Raw genomic sequence first — 18,823 nt, forward strand, 5'->3', positions numbered from 1 at the left:
GAAGATATTTCCAATTGATGTGGCGATACACTTTATATCAGTGTATCTAGCTTTAAAAAAATTAAAATGAATGATTTGACATCACAGAGGAGGATTATTACAGAGAGAAGCTGATTGATTGATCGATCTTCAGTTCTTTTTTCTTTTGAATATTGCACATTGACATACAGAGAAGTGTTTTGGATTGTATATAGCCCGAGAGGCAAAACCCAGGCGCTGAGCATGTGGTTACGATTGACTGCAAAACACATCTTCAAAATAGATGCGTGTGTCTGTATTTTGAACAACTCAAAGTTCATCTGGATTACAAAGCTGAGCAGAGAACATAGTCGACAAATTTGAAAGCAAGTCACTCAACTCAACTGTACAACTTCAAGATTGGGGAGAGAAAACTGGGAAGTTAGGGGATATTATCTCCCCTGATCCCAGTTAAAATAACAGATTGAGTTTGAAAACATGAGGGATCTGGGATCACCTTTTGGCAGCCATTTCTAGACACTAATTAGTAAAACAAAATCACATTGGTACTAATTGAAATAAGGACACACAGAGACTATATCTGCTAATGTCTGTACGTGTGGAGTGTGTGGTAGAGCTAATGAGAGAGTGACGGGGATTAGCTTTGGAGCAAGTACCATCTCTAGAGGCATGGTGGGAAACAAAGTGTCTCCCCCCTTGTGCTTTCTGACCACGGTGGGAAATCTGTTGAAGGAAAAGTTAACCCTCTCCTTGATTTAATGTTGTTTATGGAGAAGGAGAACCAGGAAATGTGTAGGGGGGGCATGCAACGCTACCAAGCCCCGGCTGATGCAACTCTGTAAATGTAACTCTAGAACCCACTTTTCTTTTTTTTAAAGCATGAATCACCAACTGAGCTCCCTGTCAGCCCTGCTTGTCTGACTGTGATCATGCAGCTACATGTTGAATTGAAGACTCTGTGTGGTGCAGCTGATCTTGGCTCACTTGGTCTTCACTGTGATTTAAAAGTAACAAAAAGCCAAGCAATAAATGACCCTATATATTAACTGCCCAGTGATAAGTACTGCCACACAACTGGGCGTAGTGGAGATAATTTATGTCTTAGTGAAGTGGGATAGTGAACTCATACCCGAAAGTTTGTCTCTGATTCTAGTAAAAGCACCACAGAGTTTATAATGGCATCATCAAACAGGCCACTAGTGCTCCAGTAGAGCTTTCTTTGAAAAGACACCAAACCACAAGATGAAGACAGAGGGGATACAGTAACTGCTGTTGGCAGGAAAGCAGAAATAATAGCTAAGGAGCTCCTTGGGTACAATAAGATAAAACCCTGAAGCACAGCAAGCTGACATAAAATGCTGCATTAATCTCTAACATAATGTTCCTTGTTGTCATTATCAGTGGCTTATTCACTCGGAGGCATTATTCTAGGTATTTGGAGGAATTGTATTAATACTTTTTTTTGTTTTGATTAAACTCAATGTAATTGTAATTTTGGGAAACCAATTATGTCCCCAGTGTGCATGCATTCCCTGCTTAGTTTATATCTACCAAAATGTGTAAAGTGATTGGTCAGAAAACCTGTAACTCACTTATCAATGACTGACTGACTGACCTCACTCAAATGTTAAACGCAACACGTAGCAATTAAAAGGAAACCTTGAGTTGTAACGTTGGTGGTGGTTTAGATATCAACCTTGCAGAAGCTGTTAGGTTTCTGTAGACGCCACGGGTTAAACTGAAACTGCAGTTTTGAAGTTGCAGGTGCAAGTGATCTGAGGTTGGATATTGGCCGGCCACCAGTAACATTAGGGGCCCTAGCTTGCACCCACCCGTGTATTCGCTATTTTAAGACCGACGCAGTTGTCAATTTCCCGTCCAGTGCCCACGTTGTTTAAATAGCAATGCCCCTGCGCTCATCTGTGCGCCCATTGGCGTGCTGGTCTTACAGGGAGGTGTGTTCAGGTGCGTTCTTGGCGTATTGCTATCTCGAGGCAGCAGAAAGTGATTGTGCTGTTGACCAACAAAAACCTAGTCTAAAATCAGTAACACAGCATTTCATTGTTATTTTAACAAGGCTTTTAAAGGGAATGGGAAGATGACACTCTGATTGGTTGATTGCATGTTACGCCCAGAACAAAGCTATGATTAATGAAGACACTAAGAACAATGCTTTGAAACCATGTGCCTGGCGCACGGACCCTTTTTTCATGCTGTTAAACTAGCAAAAGCGAATTCATACACGCCCTAACCACACCTGCGCCATGCACTTTACGCAGTGCCCTTAGATCGTTAAAATAGGGCCCTATGTGTGGTTTCTCGCTTCTTACACAGTACAGAAGAAGAATATACCCTTAATGATGTCCCGGGTTATTGGGGCTGAATTAGGTTGAGATTTAAAACCATCACGAATTGGTGATTTCCTTTATCTATGTCTTCTGCACACATGCTGCAGTCTGCTGTCTTTGGCATTCTGTGTTTTCAAAAAACGCTTACAACTTCTCTTTTTGAGCATCTGCGATGTTATGCAATTTAAACTTTAGCCTTTAAGCTATAATTGTAGCACAGCATACAATGAGCAGGAAGTAGCACACTGTTGCCCAGAGACTAGTAGGACAGATTAGCAGCCGCAGGGATTGACCCTTAAACCTCTGCGAGAAGGGATTGCCGTGGTACCCGCAGAGCAGTCTGCCACCCAGTTTAGTAACAGATTGGGTCTGTGACCCTTAAGGGTTTTCCTCTAAAACAATGTCAAAAAGACCAAGGAAAAGCGGTCTATGCATTCATCTTCGTTTAAGTGTAGGTAATGTTTTTAGATATTTTTCTTTCCCGTAAAAGATGCAGTTTCCCTGTAAAATAAGTGCATTCAGTCTTAGAGGTTTTTGTAGTTCAGTTCAAATTATTTTCTTTTATTTATTATAATTACCCCAACTAGAAAGACAGTGTCTGTGTCTTAACGTGGAAATGGTTTTGCTATTGTAGTTTTCATTGAAATGCAAAGAAAAAGGTTTGGAACAGTACACAATAAATCACATGCCCTAATGTGCTCTTAATGATTCAATGTAGCCGTAAATCATGTCAAATAATGGTTTTCAGTGTCTGCATTGTTGCATTCTGTCAGCAGATGTTGTTCAGTCAGGTCGTGTTGGTTTACATTAAGCTTCAATCCCTAATTTTGTTTTTTCTCTTTTCTTCAGCAGAACCCCGACATGCTGACGAGGAAGATAAAGCTGTGTCATATCAACGCCCACATCACATGTCGTCTGTGTGATGGCTACCTGATCGATGCCACCACTGTCACAGAGTGCTTACACACCTGTAGGTCACCTCCTCACACACTTCCTGTCTGTCTTTGTGGTTTCAAATAGTTTCAAATGTTCACTTCTGCTGTTCCTCTTTTTGTGTCTCTTGTTTATCTGACACACTGGCTGTGTTTGTCTCCGAGGGGTTTTCTTAGCTCTGAGGGTGTTCCCTTTAGGATTTGTCCCCTATGGGAAGAATCCCGGAGGCAGAGTAATGCCTCTGTGATCCATGCAGCTCGGTCTGTAGCTGAATTTGGACTTCTAGCGCTGTAGCTTTCAATCTGTATGCACTGTGACGCCACAAGCTATGAAGCTTGTGGCGTCTCTCTATTAATCGTTTGGCAATCTCACCCATAAAACAAAACACTCTCATGGGTAATATATAACTATCATTTTTAAATATTGGAACCCGGTGCCTTAAACCCAAAGTTAACGCATGCACGCACGGACACACTCACAAACACAAATTGCACATTTATTAGCCCTCTTAGGAAGGTAAGCGATGCCATCTCTCACTCACACAGTGGGACATCATTAGCATGGGTAATTTCAATAAAGAAGGATAATTCTGTCTGTTTGTATCTTCCGATACAATCATGCTAGTCAAAGCCTTCACTATCATGCTACTTAAAACCTCTCAGGCCTAAAAGTTGTTCATAAAACACATTAAAGAGTTAAATAAAATATACCTTGGAATAAATGCAAGTTGCACAAATTAATTCAAAGTGTCCTCCTTGTGTTTTCGAACCGGATGAATTTAATGAAATCTGGTAATTGTTGTACAAACCTCAACAGTGTAGAGTGTACAGAGTCTATTTATATATTGTTTGTTTTATCATGCAAAACCCTCTTTCTCAGTCAAGTTTATTGCTTCTTTTGAGTTGATTTTCAACAAACGAATGCAACATTCTTCAAAAGTAGGGAGAAATTCACATAAAACGCTCACTGTTCCTCAGTTGTAGTAGTTCAAAAACGAAAACGGCAAGGCTAAAGACCACATGGGCCTTTTTTCTCTTCTCCTCTTTTGAGTTTAATCAAACTGGAATATGAACATAATTAACAATTCAGAGTGTTTTTAATGTGTTTAGAACGTTGAATCAGCAGCCAATTTGTTTGTCCGTTTCGGTTAGTGAGCAACTATTTGAAACCTGTTGAACTCATTGTGTATTTGTGATATTATGTTGGATATGACTGTAGCATTTTATGTCAGCTTGCTGTGCTTCAATGTTTTCTATGCTTCATCTTTAAATTTGATCCAGTAAGTAAGAAAAAGAGGAAATGAACCAGAAATGACACACTCACAACCACAAAATATTATTTAAAAAAATGGGCCCCAGATTTTTGCTCCAGACTTGGCGGCTTTTCTGACAAAGAAACATGCTTTGAAAAAGGCATTAGTGTATCGTAGGTGTGATGTGATAAAAGCATTGACTGTGTAGAGTTGAAGAAAGGGATGATTTTCTTTTTCTTTTCTCATAGTTTGTTAGTTAAAAAACACAGAACTGAACCAGGGATTTCACTTCAAGCTCAAAATTTAGATTGGGATCCAACATATTTTAACGTTATTATTTTTGTTTTGCATCGACACATTTAAGTTTGAGTTAATGTCCAGTACAGTACCTGGGCCTAAAACACTGTTAGGTGTATGAAATGCATTATAAAATACAGCTTGGAACATTTTCTTTCCATTACTCTTGCGAAACACGTTGAAGGGCAGAGCGTCCTTTGATTTCTCACCCATCCAGCCAGGTACTTCCTGTACAACCAGCAAGGCCTCTTGTATTTTACAGCCATAGTGTTTCTAGTTTGTTGTGCGGCAGCATAACCTTCATAGTGCCCCGACAGATTAAAATCTCTGCATTATATGCTGGCTTGTGTTCTACGGCCTGCAAAAGTGAAAAGGAAGTAGCCTCAGAATAGCCTTTTTCTAAGACTTAGGGAGGCCACTAAGTTATTAACGAGGTCTCAGCCTGATTACCTCATCTGCAACCTCCGGTGCCCTGCTCACATGAGATCTGAGCCAAGGTTATGTTTGGAGGTTGTTGTTGTTGTGAAATAATAATAGTACAAACATAGTGAAAGGGTTCTGTGGATTTAGACAACAGTAATCTAGTCAAAACTGGAGTGTGAACCAATCAGTCACTCTCTTGTGTTGAAACCCATGCAGTAAAAGCTTTTTTTGTTAAATGAAAGTGAGGAAAACCTCGCAGATCGCCCTGTTGACACCCCATTCTGTGTTAAATTGACAAACTGCACATTGTTGGAAACATAAACCCAAACAGCAGGAAACCTTGCTCCCTTCTGTTTTGCAACATAAAGCAATTCTAATTAGCTTTACACAAGTTAGTGAACTAAACACCGGAAAGGGTAACAAAGGCGTGCAGGTTTATGTAAGAACAACTTGCATTTATGGCGTTTTTCCATTAACGGTTCCTGCTCACCTCGACTCGGCCGCGGTGGCCCTTCCTCCGATTTCTATTGCAGATTAGTACCGCCTTAGCGTGGCGGGTTGTCATAGCAGGAAACTGCTGTGACCTAACCCGACACACACACACACACACACACAGAACGTCGAAGGTGCGTTGCTTTTAAAGTCTCGGCATGTGGCTGTTGCCCCAGCCAGAAGACACATTAAGTTTCAAAAGAAGCTGGAGAAACCGCTGTCTAAACTATTTAAACACGGCGGGTTTGTTCAGGACACTCCCAGCTGTCACTAGCCATGATGACGCAGTGAATAGTGCCGATTCTGTCTGACCAATCAGTAGTCTTCAGGTTGTCACGTCACCTTTTGGTACCGCCTCAGCTTGCTTGGAACCTCGACTGAGGTGGTATTAAAAAAGTACCTGTTACAGGTACCAGAGGTGTTTTTTCATAATGGAAAACGAGAAAAGGCCTTACCAGATAGTAAAAACGCCATTAGATGTGGAAGATAAACCCAGACAGTGTAGTGCATTTTCTGCCCACTAGAGGGAGCTCTTTCCTCACAGATGGGAGCTGCTCTGCTCACTGTAAGCGTCAGAGTGTAGTCTCCATCTCACTCTGAAGAAAAAACAGGGGCCTCCACCATCAGGGACTCGAGACAAAGAGATTCACATCACGTCACCGTTGCAGCTATTTAGACACCCACTCCAATAAAAACTGAGACTGCGATTTAAAAAAGAAGAAAAAAATGTGTCAGGTGGAGATGGATTTGATGGAGGACTGTGCTGCTGGTTCTCAAAATATGTCTGGTTTAATGCACGTGAAGGTTTCTATAGGTGAAAGGTTGAGGATGTTTAAACCTACATTTTAATATTAGATCATTTATCAAAAGTCAAAAGGAACCCATTGTGTTTTCCATTCTATCCGTGTGGGGATCTTTTTCTGCAGGATTGACACGTTAACACCCTAATTGGTTTGTTTCTTCAGTTAGCTGATCGACTGCAAATTAGCGGAATTAAAAAACAAAAACACGTTTCCTCCCTGTTTCCAGCCTCTCTATGGGAAGATTTTCCGCTTTTCATTTTAAAAATTCAATTGAATTAAATTGAATATCGATTTAAACATGTCACTGTGAGCTCTGGACTCTAGACTGAATAAGAAATTTATTGATAGGAAAAACGATTGACATATTTATGGATAAGCAGGAGCTTGCTGTGGTTGTGTAGTGATGCGTATGTGTACAGCAAATGCATATAAGCCATAGTATTAAAGGCAATATAAAACCAGCGTGGCACCTGATTCAGAAAATTGTAAACATTGACTAAAGGGGGAAAAACAGATCCAAGCAGGCAAAATTTACAGTTTAATAATTCAGCTGATGCTTTTATTATTTCTGGTGCTGCTGTAGAATAAGATTCAACTTTTAAACCACCAACATTCCAAGCAGAGCGTCACCAATACTGTTTTCCTTTTAAAAACACTGTGACCAACGTATGATCAGGGCATTTCTCAGTGTAAGATAAAACCTCTCTGGTGGAAGAACTCCGTTTGGGGACACTCTTTCTAAAAGACCTCAAATATGTGATTGGCACATCTGTGTTGACATTTTCATGTTGCGGATCAGCCAGCACATTTGGCGAGATGATATATGTCTTTAATAAACTAATAACAGCAAGCCACAGTCAGGCTGTAATTATGATCCGTCATTAGTAAAGTTTGCTTGCTTTGCAACTGAAAGTCGATTTTAAAGGCTGAATATCAAACAAATTCAAGAGTGGTTTATGATCAGAGTACCTAGCAGGTAATCAGGATTATGGTTTAAGCCACAGGCACACAAAAGTGAAACATTTGTCATTTGGAAACCCACCTGGAGCTGGGGAGACTTACTAACCCCGTGTGTGTGTGTTTGTGTGTGTGTGTGTTTGTGTGTCTCTCTCCAGTCTGTAGAAGCTGCCTAGTGAAGTATCTGGAGGAAAACAACACATGCCCCACATGTAGGATTGTTATTCATCAGAGCCACCCACTGCAGTACATCGGGTGAGTGAGGAAGCCGCCGCAGGCCACACACACACACACACACACACACACACACACACACAAGTACAGCAAGTTGCTGTCTTTCAGTACTCTTCCATTCTCCTTCTGTACTTCTCCTTCTAGTCCTCTCCTCTCTAGTTTTTTTCTACATTCCTTTCTCACAAACTTATAGTGCGCACACATTTTGTACGTACGTACGTACATGCACACACACACACACACACACACAGCTGGTTCAGAGATTTGGTTTGGAGACTTCACACAATTTTATGAAGTTATTTTCTAATAAGGTTGAAATTAATTTAAAAAAAAGTCGCGTTTGTGTACTTATTATTTTTGGGAAGTTCCCTCTGCCAGACTAAATCCTCTTCTCTGAGGGATGTTGTTGTTTGTGGCCCCCCCCCCCCCCCGAGCGCTCATGCATTAATGTCTGGTTAATGTGACACAAACTTAATATGTACCAGTAATTTAGTCATTACCGTCTAAACTGCGCTGTCTGCAGTCTCATTGTTTTGCGGGGATTGCTCCATTTCAAACACATTAACTTTTTGCACAGCTGTTTTTGTTTGCCTTATTGTTTTCAGGAAATTGAACTTGACGGGAAATATCACAAGTGATTTGAAGGAAAAACTCCCATCCGATGACAGATAAAACCCATCTGCTCATCAGGAAGATTAATCAAAGTTGATGTTTGAAATTAAACTCAAAATCACACTCAGACGCCTCTTTACAGAGAATTAGCTCAGCAGAACTAATCCAGCCTCTTGTACTGTCAAGTGTGGCCTTTCCTTTGAATTCACACGCATCACCCCCTCAAAATCATACATAGCATTACTCTGTTCGCATGCCGTTCTTTAGTGCTGGGAAGGAAATTAAAGGCCTTGAAGGCCCTGCACACCCATAGTAAACAGGGGATTTTACTTATTTTGTGAATACTTTTAACTCCTAAACATATTGCCATTGCTACACTTTAGGGAGAGGAATGTGAGTAAGTTCTTTTATGAATTGCTTATTTTTTGGTTGTTTTTTTTTTTGCTGTGGGATGAATACATACAAAATGTGTACTTGGCTTCTTTTATAATCCTAAAAGGGACTACAGTTTTCAGTTTTTGTTAAACCTGTATTAAATAGGGTAGAAGTCTCATTTAGAATAAAATCCCCTTTTTAATATTATTTTAAGAAAAAACACAGACAACACACAGCATACAGGCCAATTCAACTGGAACCTAATCTACCAAATCTTTAAAACTATGCAGTGAAAATATACATTCACACATTTTATATACAGTATGTAATACCCATATTCATATTAGACATAGCTCTCCACCACCATGATCAAAACCCCAAATAAGGAAAGATCTTTTCATCCCTCCAGCAGAGTTCCACATACTTAAAGATTTGTCTACATTTAAACAGAGCCTACAGTACCAGTCAAAGGTTTCTCATTCAGGTGAATGGGAAAGTGGGCCCAAACCTTTGACTGATACTGTTTCTGTGTATATTTGTGTCTCCGTAAAGTGTTCAGATCTCCAAACTTGGCTGTGAGAATATACTACCAGCTCTGTCCAGCAGGGGTCCTTGTTTTGCTGCTTTGTGGAGCAAGCTTTAGCACCGGGCACCTGATATTGGCCCCCAGATACAGTGACTCACACACCCCTTTATTTTTTTTTCCTAGAGTTTTTACTCCACAACATACTCAACATGTTGTGTCCGTTAGCTGGCTGCTACGACTGGTTGTCAAAACGCACCAGCATAGCGGTGGCAGACCGGAGCACACACTGTGCACCTGTGACACCTGCACTGAGGAACAGGAAAAGGCTATTTAACACACCGACTGACAGAGCATATGATGCACACTGCCCTCTGTGAGCAGGTGTCATTTAAATTGTTCAGTCTTAACACATTTGACATCTTTCAATACATAGTCAGTTTAAGATGCCAGGTCATGTTTGTAAATGATAAGTGGTTCTCAAACAGTTTACCTGGATAAATAAAGGTTAAATAAAATAAATAAGATGTTCTGCTTTCAATCACACAGGATTTTCACAGTTACTGGTGCACAGAGTTGTACTGTAGGCCTTTGTGGCGTCTTACAGCACATCTCTGTTTACAGCCTTTCATCACAGGTTGGACATGTCTGGTTCTAACCAGTTCAACCAAAAAGGATAATTCCCCATCATACGTCTGCATATAGAGGCCTGAATAGGTGAACTTATTTACAAGAAAAAAGAATAAGAATGTCTAAAAAAAGAAAAACTATACTGTTTATATTTGGTTATGTATTTTCTGCTTTCCAATCTTGTTATCCATCTCATGGCCCCTGGGTGGGGTCTGGACCCTCAGAACGAAGTACCAAGAGTATAACATCTCTAATACTTCAGATTTGGGTTTAATTTCTTTGGGTGCAAAATTGTCATAAACTAATGAGGTAACTAATCAATTTCTTGTTCTTTTTAGCCATGACAGAACAATGCAAGACATTGTCTACAAGTTGGTACCGGGACTTCAAGAGGGTAAGTGTTGTGTATCGCCTCACTATGATGCAACCCACAAGAGATCCATCTACTAACTAGTGTTGACAAATGGCTTGACATCACTATGAAACAAATACATTTGAATAAAAAGTTCTTGCTGTCATTGCTGGGCTTGGACGACCTAATGAAGAAGGCTACAATACACGCACGCACGTACACACACCATTGGACCCCGACCCCCCCCAGTGACAGCCATTATGATGAAAGAAAAACACCATTCTGTCTAATTTTTCTCTCTTTCTGCCCCCTATTGAACAGCGGAGATAAAGAAGCAGCGGGAGTTCTATCAGAAGTTGGGGATGGAGGTGCCTGGAGACATTAAAGGAGAGCTTTGCAACATGAAGACGCATCTAGATCAACGCAATGGTACGGTCCTCACGCCCTCCTTCGGCTGCTTTTATAAACACTCAGAGGATTTTGTCTCGGCTCTATCTTGTTAACATGCAAATTGTCTTAGTGCGGACAGCTCCTGTGTGAATCCCTGATCTGCCCATGGTGGCTTCAGTAGCTTGATTTAATTTTCATGTTTTCCCCCCGTCAGCATGACTACTACTATGGTAGTATGTAACAAACATGGGAGCTACATTATGCCCAAAGGTGTTATTTACCTTTTTTATTTTGTGATATTAGTTATGTGTTGGTCTTCCAAATATCAGTGGGAGTCAGCTTGGCTGAGAAGAAAGAACGTGGAAGAAAGTGGTGGAAGATTTTCAAAAGAATCAGCATTTGTCCGTTTAATAAACAATTGGACTTCACATATTTAAACTTTTGTTAATCATTTTAAAAGGCATCAAGGAGCACATTTCAATCTAATCATCTTAATCCTCTGGACTCTTTAAACCACTCAGGTTTTTGGTTTGATAAAACTGAGACTAGACATTTTAACACAGTGCAACTCAAACAACAATGCCATTTTTAATAGGTTACATTGAGGCTTTTTTATTGTTTTCTGTAGTATGGCACAGCAAGGTAAAGAAAGCTGGTATCTAAAAGTCCAAGCCGGATGGGAGGCCAGTGGCATGTTTTCATGGCTCGGCACAGCACGGCATGATTAAAGTGGGCCAAACTGTGCCTGTGGAAAACTGGCTCATTTTTAGATTTTGTACCAAACACTGTAAAATGTGCAGTCACAAATCTGCTAACATTTGTTTCAAGGAAAAGTTGTCACATCGGCAGTGTGCGTGTCTTGCTATATTAGAAACTAAGCCCCCAACTCGTAGTGAGTCACATTAGAAGCATGAACACAAGTAACAGCGGGAGCTGTTAAGCAGTAGAAATGAATGCAGTTTAGCCAATCAGAAGGAGTCCCTGGCCCGCTTGTTGTGCATGACAGCTTTTCTGTATCAGCTCACTTCCCTGGGCTGGCGTAAATGTGTGGCCAGAGGGCTGTCATGCCGGCAGGCATCATCGCTCCCTTAATTCCCCTCTCTGATTTTAGTAATTAAGGCTCAAACGAAAAGTTGAACTGCTCTCCAGCTTCCCGTACCTCGTTGTTTGAAGTCAGTTTTAGCTGTGACACATGCAGACGCACTCACAAACAAATACATGTTTGTACACAAACCCATTTTAAGGATAATTTGCACATATGCCAACAGAAATGGAAACCAAAAGCCCTGATTGCATTTCACCACCATTTCAGTTCAGTGTGTTAAAACAAACATTTGACATGTAAATGACAAAAATATATTCGACATACTGTAAATATACAGTAAATATTTTTTTACTTTTTACACACAAGAACAATGATGTCACCCACTCAGACACCACTGTGTTTCTTTGGTTTTAACATGGTAGATGGATCAAAGTATTAGAAGTAGATTAAAGACACTGTCCCGACTGAATAATTTGAGCCAAGTCTGAACACACTCTAAGAGATTAAGGTAACGAAAACACTGAGGAAAAAATGTCTGTGAAGTGTTGCATGGTTCTTTAAAATGTCATAATTTGAACCTTACAGCTGAAAAAAATCTTTAAAACTTTCAAAGACATGGATTCCCGTATTGAAGCATACGTTGCAATTTTCTGAAGTGTATTTTTATTAAGGGAGGGGGCAGGCGTTGCAGTGACCCATCCTGCTTGTCATGCCAACCCTACAGTCCACTCTAGAAAATGGCGATCAACATCAGCAAACCATGGTGTTCTATAACATCTTTCAAAGTTAAGCTAAAGCTAATGTGGTACCATCACTTTAGTACAAAGTTCCTCCTCATAATTCAGGGACTAAAGCAGCGTCCACACCACTACATTTTCAGTGGAAAACAAGGAACTACGTTTTTGCCTAGCTTCCGCACTAATCTGGCGTTTCTGAGGCTCTAAAATGGAGACATTTGGAAATGCTGCTAACCTGGTGTAGACGAGTTAAAATTGACAGATCTTGTGACTAATGCTGTCTCTCATATCTAAATGCCAAAGACATCTTTTTAATTACTTCATGCCATAGTGATAGGTTGTATGTCCAGCATGACTACATGGGTTTTAAAGTAACTTTTTGCAGTAAACACATAACCAGACTCTGGCTTGTTAACTTTTCATTTTACTCTCCAGTCTTAGAAAATGGATTCTCCTCATTAGCTCTTATTTAAGAATGGCAAACTAAAGAGGTAAAGAAAAGATCACATTAGACTAACTACAGTGGGCGCTCTGTTAGTGTTGCCCCTGCCAGCCAAGCTGAACTGCGTTACATCTGATTAAAGTCTCATTCAACCAGATTCGCCCAGAAATAGAACCTTCTCCTGGGCCCTCTCTAACCAGCGCAGTTAAATAAATCTGCTTCTGGCACAATGATAACCACGCAAGACAGCACAGCACTTCTAATTCCCCAGAGCTGTATTCAGGAGCAATAATATTAATGCGTTTATGTTAAGTCCAATATGTTTATCATAGTTAGACTCCGGTGCAGAGAAATGGCAGTTTTTTCAGTTTTTTTTTAAACAGAAAACAAAAAACTAACTTTACGCTTAGTGAGAATGCATTCTCTGTTGTTAGTCAACCGGCAAAAAGGGAAAACCAGCCTTTTCAGAGGCACCTCTGAGGCCTAAGCTACATTCAGACAGGGAAACTGCCATCCAACGATTTGCTGCAGGGTTGTGCGTGGGGGGAAATGTCAATTAAAAAGCCCATTTGTTTGCAACATGTTGTGTTCTTTATCCCACCTAATGCAGCACAAGTAGACTTTATATTTCACAACTACTGTTGGTAGTTTTTCCGACCCCACTTGAAGGCAGCTTCACGGAAGAAGACAGAAAGAAAAGAGACGAGCGAGGCAGATCGACTCTGCTTTGTTTTTTGGCCAACATTCAGCTTTTAAAACTCCGTGAGAGTTCAGTGCTTTTGGTTTGTGTTTTAAAACTTTCTTGTGGCAGTGATAGAGGCAGTAATGTTTCCTGTTTCATGTACGGGATTCTCACAACCCCTTAAAACCGACTCATTGACTTATTGCCGAATACATGATTGGCCACCACAGCGTGACGTAGGGTTGTGTTTCTCCCAAAGTTGAATCAGGTTCAACTTTTTGCTGAAGGCCCATTTTTTATGGCAAACCCTCGTTGCAGCTTAAACACACGACACACATTCAAATTGAATGAAAAGACCTGCGGGTTTTTTGCACAGTCTGACAGCCAATGCAGGCTGCGTGAATGCCCACGTACAAGTGCTTGATAGTCAAATAATAGGAGTGGAAGTTCCTAAGATGTTACAAATGGACAGAAAACACAGGTGGTATGCACCATAGATATGTCAGTCAGCCAGTAATAGCACTGTGACATTAACAGATAACATCACACCGTTTGAAACTTTACACATAAGTCTAAGCTCTAGCCACTTTGCTTTTAAGGAAGTACACAATGACTTTTCTTCCTAGCACTACTTGACACCTGCAAAAACAACTTTATTTCCACCAATGCAGAACAGACTCATTTCTCTAAATTACCTGGTTTCCTGAGCACTTAACCCAAGAAAATACAGCGACATGGTGCTTTGACGAGTCTGCTAAGTGCACTTTTCTTTTTCATGGCAATATAAACTCCCACACACAAACGCACACACGGCTAGTTTACTCCATCTTATTCCCAATGTAGCCTTACTTGATGCTATCATTCTGCATCCCTTTGTGATTTGATTGTATGTAAGAGATCCCTGCGTGAGACCGATAAAAACTCTTAAAATCCCCCGGACTCGGGCAATCATTCCATTACCTCAAACACAAACAGGGTCTCCATCTCTGTTTAGAGTCACTGAGATACTCCGGGGTTGTTTTGAAGTTAGACAATAAGAGGGAGCCCCTCATGATAAGCAATCAGTGAGGCCGACTGGAGACAAGCAAGCCTAGACCTCTCCTGGTAATACTCAGTGGAATTGGTGACAGTTGGCCCGAATGGAAAATGGTCACCGAGGTGTGAATGCAATCCCATCTACAGCCTGAGCTGAAGTAAACTGTCCAAACACACACACACACACACACACACACACAGCCCAAGTTATTACATCTACTGAATCCAGGAAGTATAGACTGAATTTCTTTGTCTTTAAAGGTTACAGAAAAGCAATAGCTATCTGTACAGCAATTTTGTCACAGCACTGCAATTTTGACTTTTGATAACTGTTTCATATCTAAAAATTCAATACTATTACAGTATTGCAGCCAACAACAAAATCTATATCTCTCTCTCTATATATCTCTCTCTCTCTATATATATATATATATATATATATTACGTGTTATTAACTGCGTTAACGCAAACCCATTTTTGAGCAAACTTTGATGATTTGTTCCAGGTGAGAATGTTACATGTGATCTCTCTAACCCTAACTAGCTCTCTTGAGGGGCTTTTCCAGCACTTGTAGTTACGGGGCCTTAAGCAGCTGCTTGTTCACTTATGCATTGGGCCTGCTCTGCATGCCACTGTGGAAAATTCCAATACTAAGACTTATTTGATTTTAATACTTTTTGATAATATATAGCGCTTAAGCGACTAATCGATAAAGGACCAGATAGAGTCGTAAACGGATGCAGACACTGTGAGGATACTGTTCTACATCGGGGCTCTGCACACACAGACATAATCATCTCGTGTTTGCCGATTTCTCTGTTGTATATCATTGCATATCTATGACTTGTGCCATATTTCTCAGACAAAGCTCAGACAAGCTATTTAAGTACACCGCAGTGGGGGCTGTGTGATTTCTGATTAGCATTTTTCACATCAATTATTCGAGAAAGTAATTCTGAGATGAATTGTTAATGATAATAAGTGTTAGTTTGCAGCCCCAGATGCACCACAACAAGTAATGGTGTGGCCTTTAATTCCTCTGAACAGCTGCTACACTATTACCTTTCCCATCTGAAGTCTCTGTTGGGCACTTGTACTTGTCAGGTTCCTCCAATTTTATTCTAGCTGTGTAAAATATAGTTTTTAATCCCATAACACAATTGCTTCATTTATATACCATTTATCCTACAAGAGTACTGCGGATTTTATTGGTTTAAAGTTAAAGTTGACCTTAACAACATTTATAACATTGTTGGCCCAGTAAGCAATTTGGTTTATACTGTAAAAAGTTGGGTCCCAGTGTGACTTTTATCTACCAGTTTGGTGGACTGGACATAGTTTTGTGTCTGATGCTGTTGATTTTTCTGTTGGCTGTTTGAGCCTTGGAGACGTACTGCTCTTGTGCCGTTATTATCTTTCCTTCAATATTTACAGTGTTACTCTCTGGAGGGAATATGAAAGGTCCTTTTAGATGTAGGAACACATTTATATGTATACAACCTTATTTTCTTTTATATCATTTTCCATTCAGCTTTTCACATAAATTGCATTAATATAGTCGATTCGAGGTGTACTGCATCATTCAGGCTTCTTCCATTTCCAAACCAAAGGCTCAGTGTGGTGTATTATTCAACAGTACCTTTCTTGTCTTGCAGCACTCTGAACACATTACCCTCAGTAGCACAAAGTGTGAGATATCTCTTTCTTCCTATTTTACCATATGCTCAGAGATTACTGCTCTCTCTCTCTCTCTCTCTAATGTCCTTCCATATCTGGCTCAGTTTTCTTGGGAAAAAAAGGCACAAAAAGCAAAACCAGACAAAGTATTACTTTTAAGGTAGAGCTGATGCCAGCCGTCATGTAGGCTAATTGGTGTGGAGAATGACCGGGTGTTTTTCTGGTTAAAAGTTGCCCTGTATTAGACATGTGCACAGAGAGCAGATGCGTTGCATAAATGATGCTTTGACACCCTCAGACATGTAATTTCCTTATGAATGGAACTCTGCAGGAGGCGTTTTTTTACGCTCCAACAGGCCCAGGCTGTTACTACAGGGTCACCATGGACGTCAATTAAGCTCAAGTGTCTTGACTTATGGTAATGAGCGTGATGAGAGAAACATGCTGCTTGGTCGTGGGACTGAGTACAACATAAACCGGGACAAACTGTCCTTGAACTATACACTGAAGACATGTTTGTGTCCGGTTTATTTCTGTGTTTACCATGTATATGTGCATGTTTAGATCTGTTACTGAGCTCTGCTTTGGCAGCAAATATTCCTTTGTATTCAGAATTTACAACATGACAGCTCACCGCTCTTCCTCCCTTTGGTTTTCTGCACAGGCGACACAAAATCTGAGGAGACGGCCAATAAGGAGGCAGGAGAGGAGAAACCAGAAGAGGACAACGACTATCACCGAAGCGACGAGCAGGTTAGACCTCTTTCTTTTATTTAAAACAATCGTTGCTTCTCATCTCCTCTCTTAAAATGAGCAATCTGCTTAAATTGGACATATCATGAAACACTCACTTTTTCTGGATTGCCTACCAACCTACAAACTGTGATAAAAGGACAACTCAGTCAGTTTTTTGTGGGCTGCCTAATCAGAAAACAAGCCAGTGAGATTTGGCTTCTTGCCCTGTGTCCCATGCAGGCTCAGTAAAATGTACCCCTCCCCCATCGAGGGTTTTCCAGCCATGGTTTAAGAACTAGCTCTGTAAAGGTGTTCCATATATTTTCTACAAGAGACAGGCGCTCAAACGAAGCATTTCAGACAGATGGTTAATACAGGTATATTCAGACAGTATGAGAAAAATCATAGATTTTATGAACAATAAAGCATGTTCTAGTAAAAACCCAAAATACAAGAACGAATCTGAACATTAGCATAATATGTCTCCTTTAAAGGCTTTGTTTGCCTAAATATAATATTTTAAAACAGGAATACATAAAACCAAAACAATCTGTATCGTTATTACCACAAAAGGTAAGTGAGAATATGTTTTTTAGTGTAATTTAGAAGAACCCCTCAACAATAAAGCAGTTTTAGTGGAAATGTGTGAGGCAGTACACAGTCTTTGTTTTAGCAGAGATTAGAAGAAGCAGATTGGATAAAATAATTGTAGGTTACAAAGCAGTCTCTCAGGAACAAAAGCTCTACGGGACAAAAACGCGGTTGTTGATAATTGTGGGTAGAGTTGCCTTTTAAAGCCGGCACATCAATTATTGCCTTAATAAAAGTGCCCCCCATGTGAGCCAGGCCATTTTACAATTACTGGATTCTTTTGTCTTTGGTGTTGTGGCTGTTGATTTTTATAGATCCACTTAGTGACAGACACCGAAGTGCCACACCACTGTCATCCTTTGAACCCGTTTAAAATGGAAATGGAATTTTCTTGATTTCATTTGTATTCTGGCACATTCCCAAGCCCTGCAAAATGATATTAATAATGCAGAGAGAGCAGAGTTATTGTTATGTCAGACAGGAGCTGTCAGATACACAAAGCGTCTTTCCTGTATTGTTGCACAGGCTGAAGTTTTTTTTTATACATCATTTTATTCATTTTTTTTAATTTTTTTATTTTTTTTTATTTTATGTGTCTTTATTGTCAATGACATAAGAGCACCCACAATGGAGAGATGAAAGGCAGGATATCACACACCGATTAAAAAACAAAAACAAATTTAGCCCCAAGCTTGCATGCCATCTCAGGGACAAACTGACAATTTGCATGAAGCATTGACTTTTTTTGTACCGTTTTTCAAAATCAGTAGCTCTGCCCTACCCTGGAAATCCAGAGTTCTTGCAAGAGCACAATTTTTTTTTTTTTTTTTTTGAACAAAGACTTTATTTTATCAGATCAATATTCAAAATCAATGATTAATACAATAAGTCAGAAAACAACAATTTCCAATACAGCTATATGAACAGTTGAACAACAACAACCAAACAAGTCGGCGAGCTGAAAATCTAGGATTTTTTACATGGGGGATGAAATAAAGGGAAAATCTTTCTCGAGTGATTCATATTTTTATCTTAACAGAGATATATGTTAAGTCTACCTATAAAGTATGTACCTGTGTGTTGACATTTATCTCAATTACTACAATATTAATTGGAAATATGTCTTCAAAGGATACCATCTTTTCTCAAATAGACCAGTGGACAAGTTTAATTTTGCTGTTATTTTCCCCATCGTATAAAGGTTCACTAGCTTCTCTTTCCATTGATTTACAGTAGGGGGTAAAGGTTTATACCAACATACTGTTATCATTTTTTTGGC

The 18,823-nt window shown here is 40.0% G+C and overlaps 1 protein-coding gene across 2 annotated transcripts in view; it reads left to right on the top strand.

The window, feature by feature from the left end:
- The window catches only part of LOC117951926 (polycomb group RING finger protein 3), a 56,473-nt gene that overhangs the window by 30,181 nt on the left and 7,469 nt on the right, over positions 1-18,823 (top strand). Inside the window, exons 3-7 of one of the 2 annotated variants that reach the window (XM_034883915.1) lie at positions 3,177-3,297; positions 7,643-7,739; positions 10,197-10,252; positions 10,532-10,639; positions 16,883-16,971. In XM_034883915.1, the coding sequence (XP_034739806.1) occupies positions 3,177-3,297; positions 7,643-7,739; positions 10,197-10,252; positions 10,532-10,639; positions 16,883-16,971 (471 nt within the window). The remainder of the gene's footprint in view (positions 1-3,176; positions 3,298-7,642; positions 7,740-10,196; positions 10,253-10,531; positions 10,640-16,882; positions 16,972-18,823) is intronic. The other variant, XM_034883916.1, reaches the window with a different exon arrangement.

The sequence above is a fragment of the Etheostoma cragini genome, chromosome 10 (assembly GCF_013103735.1).
Source record: "Etheostoma cragini isolate CJK2018 chromosome 10, CSU_Ecrag_1.0, whole genome shotgun sequence".
Taxonomy (NCBI): domain Eukaryota; kingdom Metazoa; phylum Chordata; class Actinopteri; order Perciformes; family Percidae; genus Etheostoma; species Etheostoma cragini.